Source organism: Peromyscus eremicus, chromosome 2 (genome assembly GCF_949786415.1).
Source record: "Peromyscus eremicus chromosome 2, PerEre_H2_v1, whole genome shotgun sequence".
Taxonomy (NCBI): Eukaryota; Metazoa; Chordata; class Mammalia; order Rodentia; family Cricetidae; genus Peromyscus; species Peromyscus eremicus.
The window spans coordinates 6,512,178-6,526,716 of NC_081417.1; the positions used below are offsets into that span (position 1 = coordinate 6,512,178).

A 14,539-nucleotide genomic window follows, 5' to 3' on the forward strand; every position below is an offset into this window, starting at 1 on the left:
TTTACGGGAAGGTTAAGGGCAGGTAATTCCAGTTTGGGAATAAGAGAGGTGGCACCACCTTTGCGATCTGCCACTCCCCGCGGGGCGAGGGCGGGGCCGGTCTTCATTTCCCCTGGTTACTAGCAGCCTCCCTCCGCCCGCAGCCGCGCTCCAGGCAGCCGCCAGGGGTGCTGCGAGTCCCACCTGCGGTTAGGAGTGGCCCCACCTCCTAGTCTGCCTAGTGCTGGTGCCTCCGACTCCTTAAGTGAGCGGGTGGGGGCAGCCGCCACCTAAAAGGGGTAGGACCGGAGGGCCTTAGCATCTCCCCAGGCTGGGTGGGGTTTGGCAGTACTCGATCCCTGGGGTTGCCCTCTCCTTACCCCTAGGGCACACCCTTCGATGCCAGTTTTGCTTTGGGTGTTGCAGCCCTGCAGGTCCTGTACCTTCCTGGATCTCGAAAGCATGGCACGCCCACCATCGCCGCCAGTACCAGGGCCATAGCTTCCGAGTTAAAGCGCTGGGTTCACTCTTGCGGGCGCCAGTAGCACACCACAACCTGGCCAGGTGCCGGAGCTCCCGGTACAGTACAAAGAGGCCTGCGCTTCCCCGGCCCTCGCCGCTGCCACGCCCGCTCGTGTCCACCGCCCCCTGCCCTCGGTGGTGGCCGGACGTGGAGACTCCTCCACTCGGCCAGCTGTGCCCCCACCCCCACAGCGTAGATCAAATCCACTTAGCGCTCTCCGAAATCCCACGAGCCTAGGCCTCCGGCTGCCGCCCTGTTGCCCTCGGCGTCCAGCACTGGCCAGTAAGCCGCCCTCTCCCTCCCCAGTTGCTCCCCTCGGTCCCGGCCCCTCCTCCCGGCCCTCCTTCTTCTCGCCCCTCCCCAGCCGGGGTGGGAGCGGCAGCAGCTGGAAGGGAAGGGATGAGGTCATCCTCTCCCTCGGAGTCAGCTGGTGGAGGAGAGGCTGCGGGAGGAGGGAGCGCGCGCGAGGGGAGGAGAGGAATGTGCAGGTCCGAGGAGCGCCGCGGCGGCCGCTGCTGCTCCTGCTGCTGGCGGCCGCGGCGGCTCGTGCTGCAGCCGCGGGGCCGGGACGGCGCGGAGCGCGGGCGGCTGGCAGGGGCGCGCGCGGGCCGGCGCGAGCAGCTGGGCTCGGCGCAGGCAGCCAGGCGGCGCTCCTGCGGGCCCCGAACGTGCGGCTAGCCGGGCCCAGCGCCCAGCCCCGCGGGCGGCGGCGGGCGAGCGAGCGCAAGAGCAGGAGCCGGAGAGCGGCGCGGCCGGGAGGGAAGCCGGGGCGAGGCGAGGAGGTGGCAGGAGGAGGAGACAGCCGGGACAGGTGTCAGATAAAAGGGGACTCTCCTCCTCTGCCGAGGCATCATGGCCGCTAAGTCAGACGGGAGGCTGAAGATGAAGAAGAGCAGCGACGTGGCGTTCACCCCGCTGCAGAACTCGGACAATTCGGGCTCGGTGCAAGGACTGGCTCCTGGCTTGCCGTCGGGGCCCGGAGCCGAGGACCCGGAGGCTGCTGGGGCCGGCTGCTGCCCGGACGGCGGCGGCTGCTCGCGCTGCTGCTGCTGCTGCGCGGGGAGCGGCGGCTCGGCGGGCTCGGGTGGCTCGGGCGGCGGCGGCCCGGGCGGTGGGGCAGGCTCGGCGGCTCTGTGCCTGCGCCTGGGAAGGGAGCAGCGGCGCTACTCGCTGTGGGACTGCCTCTGGATCCTGGCCGCCGTGGCTGTCTACTTCGCGGACGTGGGAACGGACATCTGGCTCGCCGTGGACTACTACCTGCGCGGCCAGCGCTGGTGGTTTGGGCTCACGCTGTTCTTCGTGGTGCTGGGCTCGCTCTCGGTGCAAGTGTTCAGCTTCCGCTGGTTTGTGCACGATTTCAGCACCGAGGACAGCGCCACGACCATGGCCTCCAGCTGCCAGCAGCCCGGACCGGATTGTAAAACGGTGGTCAGCGGTGGGTCTGCAGCCGGGGAAGGCGAGGCTCGCCCTTCTACGCCGCAGAGGCAAGCATCCAACGCCAGCAAGAGCAACATCGCCGCCACCAACAGTGGCAGCATCAGCAACGAGGCCACCCGAACCAGCGGCAAACACAGGTCTGCGTCCTGCTCCTTCTGCATCTGGCTCCTGCAGTCACTCATCCACATTTTGCAGCTCGGGCAAATCTGGAGGTAATGTATTAGGATGGGGGTCGATGGGGACTACTACTGCTCCTGTATGCTCTCTGCTTTGATTTTGCATGAAATCGTCCAAGATGACTGGGGTAGTAAGCCTAGCCACTCTTTTTTTTTTTTTTCTAAAGTACTCCCTCTCTTCCTCTCATTCCCTCCTCCTCTCCACCCCCCCCCCACCAGCTCAGGTTAGGTAAGAAAAGGGCATGAACATGTTTGTGGTCTCTCATGCATCACATCTTCTCACAGGCTCACTAGCTTTTCTGTATATGCTGCAACTTCTCCCCAGATTGTAGACACACTATTTCATTAGTAAAGGATTCCTGTCACACTTTCTAAAAATCATTTTTCCTTATCTCTCATTTGGGGTGTGTTGCACTTGGTATGCTTTCCTTTGTTCTAGGAGTATGACTACTAATTCTAGTTAAATAGGAATTGTTACTGCTCAAAGGTACCCACACTTGAATGATAACTGCTAAAGAAGTCCTGTGCTCAAAGTAATGCTAATAAATATTTGATCTGTCACATATATAGAATGAATCAATTGATATATACACAATTTTATGTAGTGTGTGTGTGTGTGTGTGTGTGTGTGTGTGTGTGTGTGTGTGTACAAGTGATCAGGCTTTAGGATACCCTAACTGATGTAGAATACTTCTGATTACCTTGTCGTATCCCCATGTCTACTTTCACGTGTAAATGAGAACCTTTGGAAAAGGGGTAGTAAGCACATTGGGTAAACTTTAATTGCGCTTGGTATTTTCATTGGTTGATTTGCTGCTTACCACTCCATCTACTGAGTCTCTTTACATAGTTATTACTTCCACTTATAAATTGAAGTACAAGACTTAACTAGGTGGTGGGTGGGGATCCCTCGGACATCACTCACAGACATAGGAATGTAGTGGAACAATATGCTCACTAATCTGTTCTTTTGACTTTTATGTGCTTAAAAGTTTTGGAAAGCAGTGTCTAACACATAAGAAATAAGCGTGTCAAAGAATATATAGGCTAATACTCCAGAGATTCCTTGGTTTTAAAATGACTTAGTAAATATATAGTGTAGTATATGTAAACTTCCTACCAAGTGCTTTCATGTGTAGTTCTGTTTATGATGAAAGACATTGTAAGTTATTGACACGATGAAATATCCCATGAAGAAACAGCTCAGAGAATTTGTAGAACAGATTCACAAACTTCTTTTACTTTCTAGTGAACAGCAGGGTTCTCATCTGAGCAGAGTAACTGTAATAAATTCTATTGCACTTCTTAGGATCAATATTTGTAAAACAGGGTGAGCATGGCTGGAGGTAGTGATCTCTTGCCTTGGAAAATATTTAGAGAAGATACTTTCTGGAAAAGTGATTCATGGTGTGTTGTCAGACAAACTGATATGGAAACATCCATATCTCAAACTCAAGGAGACTTTCTAAAAACACCACTTAACTGTGGCAGCTCTAGTTCCCACAGAATACTTTTGGAAGACCTAGAGTTGGGTATTCTTTTTCAGTTATGAGCAAGAATTAGAAGGCTTATTTAACTACTGGAATTATTTGGTGGCTTGAATTACATGACTAGCAATTTTAATCTAACATTGTGGTACAGAGAGCTTACCATACTATTTGGTAACTTGTGAAAACTTTACAAAACATTTTGAAATCTCTTCCTTTTAATTATCTACATATCAATAATGCAAACAGTTGTTAGTTACATTCACTAAAAAACTGTGCATGTCTCCTACAGTACGATATTTTCTGAAAAGCATGTGGTGTCAAACTCAGTGAACTGAAGAGTAATTTTAATTATAGTGTTTATTAGATTCAGGAAATTGTATTCAGAAAGTGAGGAGTAGGAAAACTGTGGAAGACAATGTCACAGTGAGAAAATAGCCACTGGGTATTTTCAGTGGGTGTAACAGAAGAGCATGATGGGGCAAGGCGCAAACGGGAAGGTGGGAAGCAGAAAGGCTGTCAGACAAGTGCGTTAACTGGCTCAACCCTTAGAGAAACGCATGGCTCTGTTGTTATTAAGTATCACGACAAAATATTCCTGAGAGACTTTGAGGTTTATTTAGGTAATAGGCTCATCAGGGTGGAACTGTTCTTTTTGGAAATACTTGGTCTCTTTCATCATGGTCAAATGAGGTGTCCACTGTGGAAATCTGAATTGTTACTTGACCCATTATTTGTTTTGATCAAAATATTTGGGGAATCCCATGGTAATCTGATAGAACCCTAATCTAAAAATAACCGTCTTTATTTTTGAAAACATGCTTTTAAGTTCTTTGATGTAATGTAGAGCTCTATAAACAATGAGAATGATTGTGAAATTTAACACTCAGATACATTCTGATATCTTGTTCTCTGTGTTAAACATTAGAATAGAACTTTAGTGGGGTGTACCTTTCATAATAAGTGGTAAAAAGGACTCAGCTAAGATTATTGTATTAGAAACAGTGTAATATGTTAGACCACCATAGATCCTTAAATTAGAAGTAACCCTTGGTCTCTTCCAGCTCTACTTTTCAAATGAATTCTACTTAAATACTGCAGTTACACCAGGGTAGCAAGTGGTTTAAAGCTCAGAGGTCATTATTCATGTTTTAACCTGCTACAATATTGAATAAGATAGATTTTTTTATCGATGTTGCTGACTATTCATTGCATTTCCATGAAATTATAGTTATTTTAGGGAAGGATCCGAGTCTAAAATCTTTCTGTAGATAAAAATCTTTAAAAATAGCATCCATGTGTTTGTTTGTTCTGAAATAAGCCATTTGAAACACTGTGAACAAAATTTGCATGTATTATATATGCATTATGAATACAACTGCTAAAAGCAGTGATACATGTTCATTTTAATTAAAGTTTACTAATTAGAAATTAACGGGAGCTTTTAAAGTCATAGGAGGGGGTGTTGAGAAGGAGCCGTGCAAAATAATAAAGTGAAGCTTTTGCTAGCACATGGAAAGAGCAACCATAGATTTAAGGAACTGTGCCTGCAAATGAAGGAGAGCATGATTATTTATTACTCTCTTTATATAATTCCAGAATGACTAAGAACGCAGCTCAGCCAGTGAGAAGCATGAATGGTACATCTACTAACTATGCCTGTAATAACGTTGTCTGCAAAGAAAAGTTATTCTATGCCATCTCTAAGTCTGGGTAAAATGGTGATGGTAATGTTATCAGGAAACTTAAAATTCACACCTTTTCAGTTTTTCGAGACAGGGTTTCCTTGTGTAGTTTTGGTTCCTGTCCTGGATCTCTCACTCTGTAGACCAGACTGGCCTCAAACTCACAGAGATCTGCCTGCCTCCACCTCCCAAGTGCTGGGATTAAAAGCATGCGCCACCACCACCCAGCAAAATTCACACCTTTTAATCTCCTAATTTTGCAGTAAGCTGAAAAGGAATGGTTATATCCCTCTGTATAAGAAAACCGGCTTCAAATGGTTAAGTGTTTTCCAGGGCCACTCTGATACTCAATATTGTATCTAGCATTCAGAACCAGATTTGTCTTACTCTAAAGATTATGTTCATTCTTAATCATTGGCTAACTTCCTGTGCACACTTGGATGGTAATGACAATAATATGTGAAAAAAATGATTTTCTGCACTAAGATTGGCAAGGTAGAAAGGATGATACAGTTAATATCAGTGGGGGAATCTTTCCAGTGGGCACATGTCAGATAAGGGCAGACTAGAGACTCGTGTTCACATGTCCGAGTACAGCACTTCTCTTGCTGCCTTATTTGATTGTTTCATTAAGTTCTGGCTGCATAGCACGTTCCTATGGTGGCCTTTATGATTAGGTGGTACAATGAAGGTGAATGTGCAAATAGCACTTGTAAATGATATTGGTCTTAGAGATAGGGAAGATGTAGAAAGCAGAATGGAGATCACACTGTAAACTTCTAAAATATGTGTTTTACTGAGTCAGCAATAGTCCTGAATCCTGGCATGGCTTAGGCAATACTGGTGCCTTTTGCTGCTTCATTGAATGACTGTTTTTGGCATATTTGTGTTCCTTCTTTGTGCCTATTTATTATTTAATTCATTCAACCTATATTGAGTACCTATCATGTGCAATGCATTGTTCTAGATACTAGATTTCCTAAAATGAATAAAATATACATCTTGGTATCAGCTCTCTCATGAGGAACACAGAATATATACAGATAACATCAAAATAAGGCTAAGTCCTGTGATAGAAATTCAAATAACCTTGATGGTTCATGTGGGGCAGGGGATGTCTGTATGAAAGTTTAAATGATGAGAAAACACTATGAGTCACTTTATAGCCTTGAGTACAACAAAGCATAAATGCTAGGAGGCAAAAAGTGAACAGGATACACTGTGTGCACCCAAAAACAGGGTTGGGGGAGGGTGGCTAGAGAAGAGACTGAATAATTCCTTGTACTAGATAATGAAAAGGAATGAGATTTTATTCTAAAGTCAAGGAGGAGCCTTTGAATGATTATAAAGGACAGTGGTTTGCAAAAATGCTACAGCATTGTTTTATTCAAAGCAAATTTTCACAGTTGGAAGTCTCAGAAGAGATGTCACTGTTTCCTCTGATTCAACAGTGTCTCTTCCATTCATAAAATAAATGGACCTCACAAGCCTTGATTTGGGTATTATTGAAACATGTAAATAAATTCAACACAATAGTTATTTCTCAGAGAAACAGACTGCTTAACTCTACCTATACAAAATACAAAAGGAAATTCTGGACCAAAATGTATTTGGGTCATTTTTGTTGTTTTTAAAGAGCTTTTTTCCTAGGATATTATGGGTTTACCTTATATAATTCATATTTTCTGCACTGTTAGGAACAAGTTTGCTAGTACTTCAAAAATCTCTAAAAAACTTGTTCTATTTTTCATTTGATCCTCAGCTAATGTTGGAGGTAGTACTTCCATTTTGCATATATGGAAATTGAAACAGAGACTTGTAAATGTTATTCCCTATAGGTCACATAGTTTTGTGCAAATCCTAGGATAGAATTTAATATTTCTAGTTGAGAGAGGAAAGCAAGCTAAAAATGGCCAACAAAGTTAAGGTGATATTTTAGGTAGAAGAGAAGTAGGACAATCTGAAGGTGCTCTGATGAGAGATGAAGGATTGTGATGGAAGAGACCTTGGAGTTTCATGGAGACACTCTGGAAAAATGAGTAGGACCAGACAAGGATGTTACTTTCCGGGTAGAGTGCTTTTGAATCTATATTAATAAAACAAAACAGACTGAAAAACAAAAGAATGGGAGCCATGAAAAGATTTTCAAAGGAACTATGTAATCTAGCATACCCACAAATCAGCAGTGACTTTCTTATTGGGGTGCTTCAGCAATGAGAAAAAAAAAAAAGCTAATTAGAGACAGGATTGAGACATTTTGACTATCAGTGGAGGGGTGTGGAGGAAGATTATCTTCCAGGCATGAGCTTTTGTGACCATTTTCATCATTATATTCAGCTCCAAATGTGGCAGACTAACTTATGTTTTTCATGGGTAAAAGAAGAAGGCCTTGTCCTGAAGTACAGCAATTGTGCCGCTTTAAAATCTATCAATGTGTGGACCCATTCTCTTTCCTGGAGCATTAAAAATCCCTACAATGGCCCTGAGTAATCCCTAAGTTAGCTGATAGCTATAAATTCACATGCAATCAGAGAGCTCCCTGTGCATTTACTTGGGTTTCTGTTTGAGTTGGAATAATTTACACATAAGCCATATGATGGATGTATCTATGTGGTATTCTTTTGATAATTAAGGAAAGTTCAAAATTATTTCCATTCCCTTGAATGGTGAACTACATTTGCTTCATGAGACTGAAAATCTTACATTTATTATTCCTGTATAGCATCTCAGCATGTCTTAACATGGTGATTGAATATAGCACTTACATGAGTATATGTACCCTCAGTTTTGAACATTATACATTAATTATTTGGGTGGTAGTAATTTTGAAAGTTTTTGATCAGTCACTTATAAAAAAAAAACTTCTTATTGGGTTTTAAGAGGTAGCTCAGTAGTTAAGAGCACTGAATGCTCTTGCAGAAGATCTGGGTTCAATTCCGAGCATCCACATGGCAGCTCACGACTGTCTGTAACTATAGTCTCAGGGGACCTGCCATCCTCTACTGACATCAGGCATGCATGTCATGCCCAGACATACATGCAGGACAAATACTCATCACATCAAATAAAATAAATAAGTCTTTAAAAATTCTTATTCACTAGATTTCCAATACAATTGCTATTAAATGTATTTTATTTTACAATCTAAATAAGGAACCAGATAGTCTATAAGTCTAAATAACACAAATGGCCTGTGCAATGATGACTCCTCGCCTTTACATACTTACTAGCTAATTGGATTAACCATTTCTTTGACTTGTTTTACAAAGTCATGTGGCATACTAACTGGACCTTGGGATTGAGGACAGGATTTGTTGTTCTGCAGTGTAAAATGTGAGGTCGCATACAGAGCCATGCATGAGAAAGCGTTTATCAAGTCTGAGTTTACAGTTTTGATGAGTTCTTAGATCATTTTCAACAATTCTCAGCTTCCCTTGATATATTTGCTCAGGATACCTCATGAATCTGACCACCCTAGCACAGGTATCTTTATTCCCATAAAGCATGTCGTACTCCCTTCTTTATGGTATGTAGCTGATCTTGCTACTTGTTTGTTTTTCTGGTTTCTAGTGGTACAGTGCATTGGGAAAGGTGCAGCACTTTCTAGAAAGGATAGAACAAATCAATCTAATTCATTTTCAGATTGCTAGTGTTAGGGAAAGGGGGCTAAGTTTCATTTTCATAGTCACTCTCAGAGGGGAAAAATGCATCTAGTAGCCCAGAATACTGCTCTACTCTTACTGAACAAACAGTGAGCATGGAGAAGCATTGAGATCTGTGTTTTTATTTGTCTTATGTGTATTTAACTGATAATATGATTCTTTGTGGAATCAGCTGGGCACTTGGGAGCTTCAATCTGTTTTACAAAATTTGTTGCCTGGCTACCATGAATCATAATTTTATATGCACAATATGTATAGGGAAAATGCTGATGGTAAAAGACTCTAAAGAAAGGCTAAAGAAAGAAACTGGTGATCTAAACTGACACTATTAGATATTTTTTATAACTTCCAAGTAGGGGAATAAATTTATAGTTAGATTGCCACTGATGGGAATACTTAGAATTGCATTTATCCTTTTTAACTAAACTTTGCTTTAGATGAGATGGTTTAGGCATGCAGTAGCTGAATATCCACCTATGTATCTTGAGGTATGTGTAACTCTTTGCATGAGACATAGCACAGCTTCCATGATGCCTCAAAGCTTAGATCTTTTGGTTCATCCTTCTTATTTTTAGTTTCTGGTTTAAAGGATACCTTTGATCAAAAAATATTACCTAAGATTCTTTCCAGGTCTAAAATTCTGATTCTGTTCTTGCTGTGCATCCTTTTGTATCTGATACCCAGAGTGTATATACCAAGAAGTCCATATTAGTTCTTTCAGGACCTTTGAGATAGACCCCTTTTCTTTCTGTAAGTCACAGGAGATTTACAGTGGTCTTTTAAGAGCTTGTCATAATGGTGTCCCAACTTCTATGAACTGACATGAGTTACACATGAAGAGGGAATCATAAATTGCAATGCACCTGACTTTATGTCCTTCTCAAATTTTAGTTCCAATCAAATAAAACCATTCCCATGAAAACACATACTTAAGTATTTGAAATTGGTGCTTAAAGTGCTATATTCACCAATTCCAAAATGTATACCATACAGACTTGAGAATTCAAAATTGCCATCTACACATAGTGTGGACAGCTGGAGCTCTGTCATTAACAAATCAGAACAGAATTTTACAGGCTTTGAAAGGATTATCTGCAATGCCAGTAAGAAGACCATTACCAAAGCTTGATTTGCTTCACAATTAAAAAGTGTACCATGGGTTATACTGCCATTGACAATGTGATCTCTATGAGGTTACCATACCCAGGCCTATGTCAGGATATGCTGCCCTCTGCTGAAAAAGATCAATATATTAACCTTTCTTGGGTGGGAAGTACCTGGATTCCTGAATGTAAGAACAAGTTCCAATTCCATGCCAACATTAAAGATATGAAAAGTTGCAAAACTTTTAAGCACCTATTTTAGGATTTTCTGAGCTGAGTATTATGTCAAAGTATGTTCTATGTTCTAGTCTTTGTGATTTATAAGTAGACAGTTTGAACTGATTCACTTCTTTGTTCAATTTACACAAATGCTGTATTTCTCTGCTAAGGGATTTCTTTGAACAAACACGATAGTGGGGTGTGTAAGGATGAGTCAAGCAAAATCACCCGCATGTAGAAAAGTGGAATAGACAGGGAGTATGCCTTGAAAAGCCTTTAGATGACTTGTTGACTTCCCATAAAGTATACTCTGTTTAAGAGGGATGAAGTCACCTATCTGAGCGACAAATATGAGAGATTCATTTATGTTGAAATACAATTTGACTTCCCTTTCTCCTTTGCAGCTTTGACAACAGTTATGAATAGAGACCACCGTCTGAGGCTCAATTCTTCTCAGATTTCTATCTACTCAGTGGTGGAGAGTCACTAACCAAATCCAAGGGGGCAGCTGGAGCCTAATGGTCCCAAGGCAGACTCCCATAATGCCAATCGTTAGTTCCTGGCACAAGCATTGTATCATTGTGGCAGTGATAAGGAAGAGATGGTCTTCAGGGAGGCAGGGGAAAGAATTTGGAAAGGCTTCCTTTGTTTTAATAGACTTTCAGCTTGTTAATTAATTTCCTGTTTTGCAAAAGTAAAATTAATAACCATCATTTAAAAAATGTAGGTCAATTCAAAAAGCCTTCTCTCAAACAATTTATCACTATTGGAGCTGTTACTGTAGCACAAATGAGAAGTGTGTCTCCTGGGACTTTATGTTTCTAGGGGATATACTACTTACTATTAAAAGTGGAAGTTACAAGTAGCCTGCTGGAGTTTTTCACTGATAAAATGATAGTATGGTTCAAAATGTATTCTAGCCTTGAGAGTAGCCTGGTACCAGCTAACGAGAGTGAACACATTAGATGTGTTCCAATTTTGAAAAACAATCAGCAGCAACTATTAGCTTAAGTAACATTATTTACCCACCTTAAGGTTGAAATCACCTGAGAAGGGAGGCAGGAGCCTGGTATTTTTATCAGATAAGCATGTTCAAATACTTTAGAAAGTATCACTGAGTTGTTTTTTCTGGTTTGCTAACAGGCACATAGGAGCTATTTATTCTATTAGCTGGAGAAAAAAATAGCAATGAGAAAAATAAACAAAAACAGAGAATTTTATTCCATAACTAGGTGAGTTTGAAAATCTTAGAAACAAGAGTGGGGAAATGATAGTGAAGGCATCAATAAACTATACTACCACAAGCATAGAGCAGGGCTACATCAGTCTAGCCAACTTCCTCTTAGATAAGTGTGCTCTGTTGTCAAAAGAGGCAAAGTTTGAGTTGTAGAAGTGATCAGGCTGATGAGATGGAGTTGATATTGAGAGCACCAGTGGGGTCTGCTGTCTGAGGTTCTTTGACTTGAGATTTTGTGTTATCAGAAAAAGGCAAAAAAAAAGAATCACCATTCAGAGGGTTCTGCCAACATATATCATTAGTGGAGAAAATATAGAACAAGGGCCAGGCATAAACTTGTGGTGAGAGTTGAGTGTACCTTAATCAAAACATTTGAGAGCAAACATGGTTTAGAGTTCCCTTTTTAAAAATGGAGTTCTGAATATTTGCATATACACAATGAGATACTTTAGGGAAAGGATCCAAGTCTAAAAACAGAATTCATGTATATTTCCAATGTGCCTTATACACATGCCCGATTGCAATTTCATGCAGTATTTTGGAATAATTTTATTTATGAAGCCAAATTGGTATACCTTGAAGCATCAGAGAAAAATTGCATAACTCTCTTAGCCACTTGTCCTGAAGTTTTTGCCAACTTGATACAAACTATAAAAACCAAAGAAGAGGAAGCTCAAGTTAAGGAACTGCTCCATCAGAATGGCCTGTGAGCGTGTCTGTGGGGCATTATCTTGATTGTTGATTTATGTGGGAAGGCTCAGTCCAGCATGAGCAATGCCACCACTGGTGGTCCTGGTTGTATAAGACAGGAAGCTGAACAAGAGCCTAGGAGCAGGCCAGTAAGCAGCACTCCTCCATGGCCTCTGCTTCAGTCCTTGCCTCCAGGATTCTGCCTTCAGCTCTTACTTTGGCCTCCTGATGATAGCCTGTAACCTGTAAGCTAAATAAACCCTTTCCTCTCAAGCAGCTGTTGATGAGGTTGTTTTAGCGCCGTGACAGAGAAGCAAACTAGAACACCATCCACATGCAGAGGTTGAGGTTTCCACATGTGTCAGGTCAGGACTCGAAGAGTTTCAGCATTCGGAGCATTCCACACTTGGACTTTGCAGGTTAAGGATGCTCCTCTAATAGGCCCAAATATGGTGTTAGTGGGTCCTGCTCCCTACCCCCCCACACACACACACATACCTTTTTCTAAACCACTAGATTCCCTTATTTGGCCACTTTTTCATTCCTAAGGCTGACTACCAAGGTCCAGTGATCAAAATTCCTTATTTGACTACACTGACCAACATGTCCAATTGGGATTAAACAACTTATCCTAGCAAGGACTCTCCCTTTTTTTGCCTTAAAAACCACTTCTGCCTGATTCAGATCCAGCCACCTGTCTCTATCTTTTTAAATAAAGGATCTCTTTGTGCTGAAAATTGGTGTTTGTGTGTGGTCTGTACTTAATCCAGTTTGGAAAGGAGCAGCCCATCGTGCATGTATCCCTTCACCCTTCAGTAAAGGTAGGTAATAATTCAAAGTTAAGGGCAACTAAATACAAAACATGACTCTTGTGCTTCAAAATGTATAACTAAAGGGAAATTGGTCTGATGTTTGCTCTCAATATATAATTTCTTCATGTTTAGACATTGAGAACAAGTCCAAGACTGGAGGTTCATTTCTAATCTCACTGCAGTAAGGAGAGGTGGAACCCCACCAACTTAACAATGTTGGTTACACTCAAGGCCATTAAGAGCCCCTTGACTGAATTACTACTTGGTCACCATCACCATTTTCCATGACTAGAACTAAAATAATTGATCAATAATAAGCCTTTATTTATGAATCCACATACATCTGCTTAAAATTATAATAAGGAAAATATATGAAAAGAATATACTCTCAAAATTTACTAGCTAAGGAATGAGCATACTCCTCCCCCAATCTGTCTTAGCTACTACTAGAGCTATGGCCTTGCTACTGGGGCTGTTCTAGGCCGAATCATGGGCAGCATTGGGAGCTTCTCAGAAAAACAGAATCTCAGCTCCACTCCGGACTTAATGAATGGCAGTCTGTATTGGAAAGGGACCCTGGGTGATTAGTAAGCATAAGGAGTTGAAAAAGTGTGAGGTAGCACCTGTTATTTCAAAGAAAAAACCTTTCATAGTAAGTGGTCAGGAAAGGCTAATTGGAACTGGACATTAATAGAAAATGGAAGATCCAGATATCATAACTGTCTTTGGCTTCAAAGTTAGCTGATCTAGCATGGCAGTGAGAATTGTTGCTTAGGAAATAAGACTACTTCTTGAGTGTGTGTGTGTGTGTGTGTGTGTGTGTGTGTGTGTGTGTGTGTATGATGGTGGGAGGCAAGCATGCCACAAGATGCACATGGAGGTCAGAGGACAACTTTGTAGTTGTGTTGGTTCTGTCCTTCTAACTTTACATGGCTTCCAGGGATAGAACTGGCGTCAACAGGCTTGTGTGTCCACTGAGCCTTTTTTCCTGCCTTGTATCTGTACATTAGAACAAAATGAGATTGAGAACAGTGACTTGGTACATATATAACTGTGTACGTACCAGTTTTCTCCACTTACATTAGCAGGCTAGAGAAGTGTGACCATACCAGAAATGTTACCTTTCTAGGTGCTTTCCCCCTGACGTCTTCGTGTAACCTGTAACCTGTGGTGTTGCTATCTTATTGCTCTTGTGGTCAGAGTCCCCACCCCTTAGATGTTAGGACATGACTATTCAGTCCTCACTGGGAGAGCCACTGTCTATCAAGAAGGTTGTGGTAATGTCCTAGGCTCTGGACCTCTATAGGTTTATTGGTCGGTTAGCTACCATTGACACATGGCTACTAATCACTTAAAATGTATCTGCTTCCTACTGAGATGTGATCTGAGTGTCAAACACACAGAGACTTTGAAGTCTTGGTATGAAAAATGGATAATAAATGTCTACTAATCATTTCACACTGGTTACAGGTTAAATTCACGATGATGTGAATTTAGGTGCATCATGTTAAATAAAATAAATGATTAAA

At 42.3% G+C, this 14,539-nt stretch overlaps 1 protein-coding gene across 1 annotated transcript in view; it reads left to right on the top strand.

The window, feature by feature from the left end:
* The first annotated feature begins 1,354 nt into the window (after positions 1–1,354).
* Xkr4 (XK related 4) overlaps positions 1,355–14,539 on the top strand; it is a 414,832-nt gene continuing 401,647 nt past the window's right edge. The window contains exon 1 of the mRNA XM_059253815.1: positions 1,355–2,151. Within this exon, the coding sequence (XP_059109798.1) occupies positions 1,355–2,151 (797 nt within the window). The remainder of the gene's footprint in view (positions 2,152–14,539) is intronic.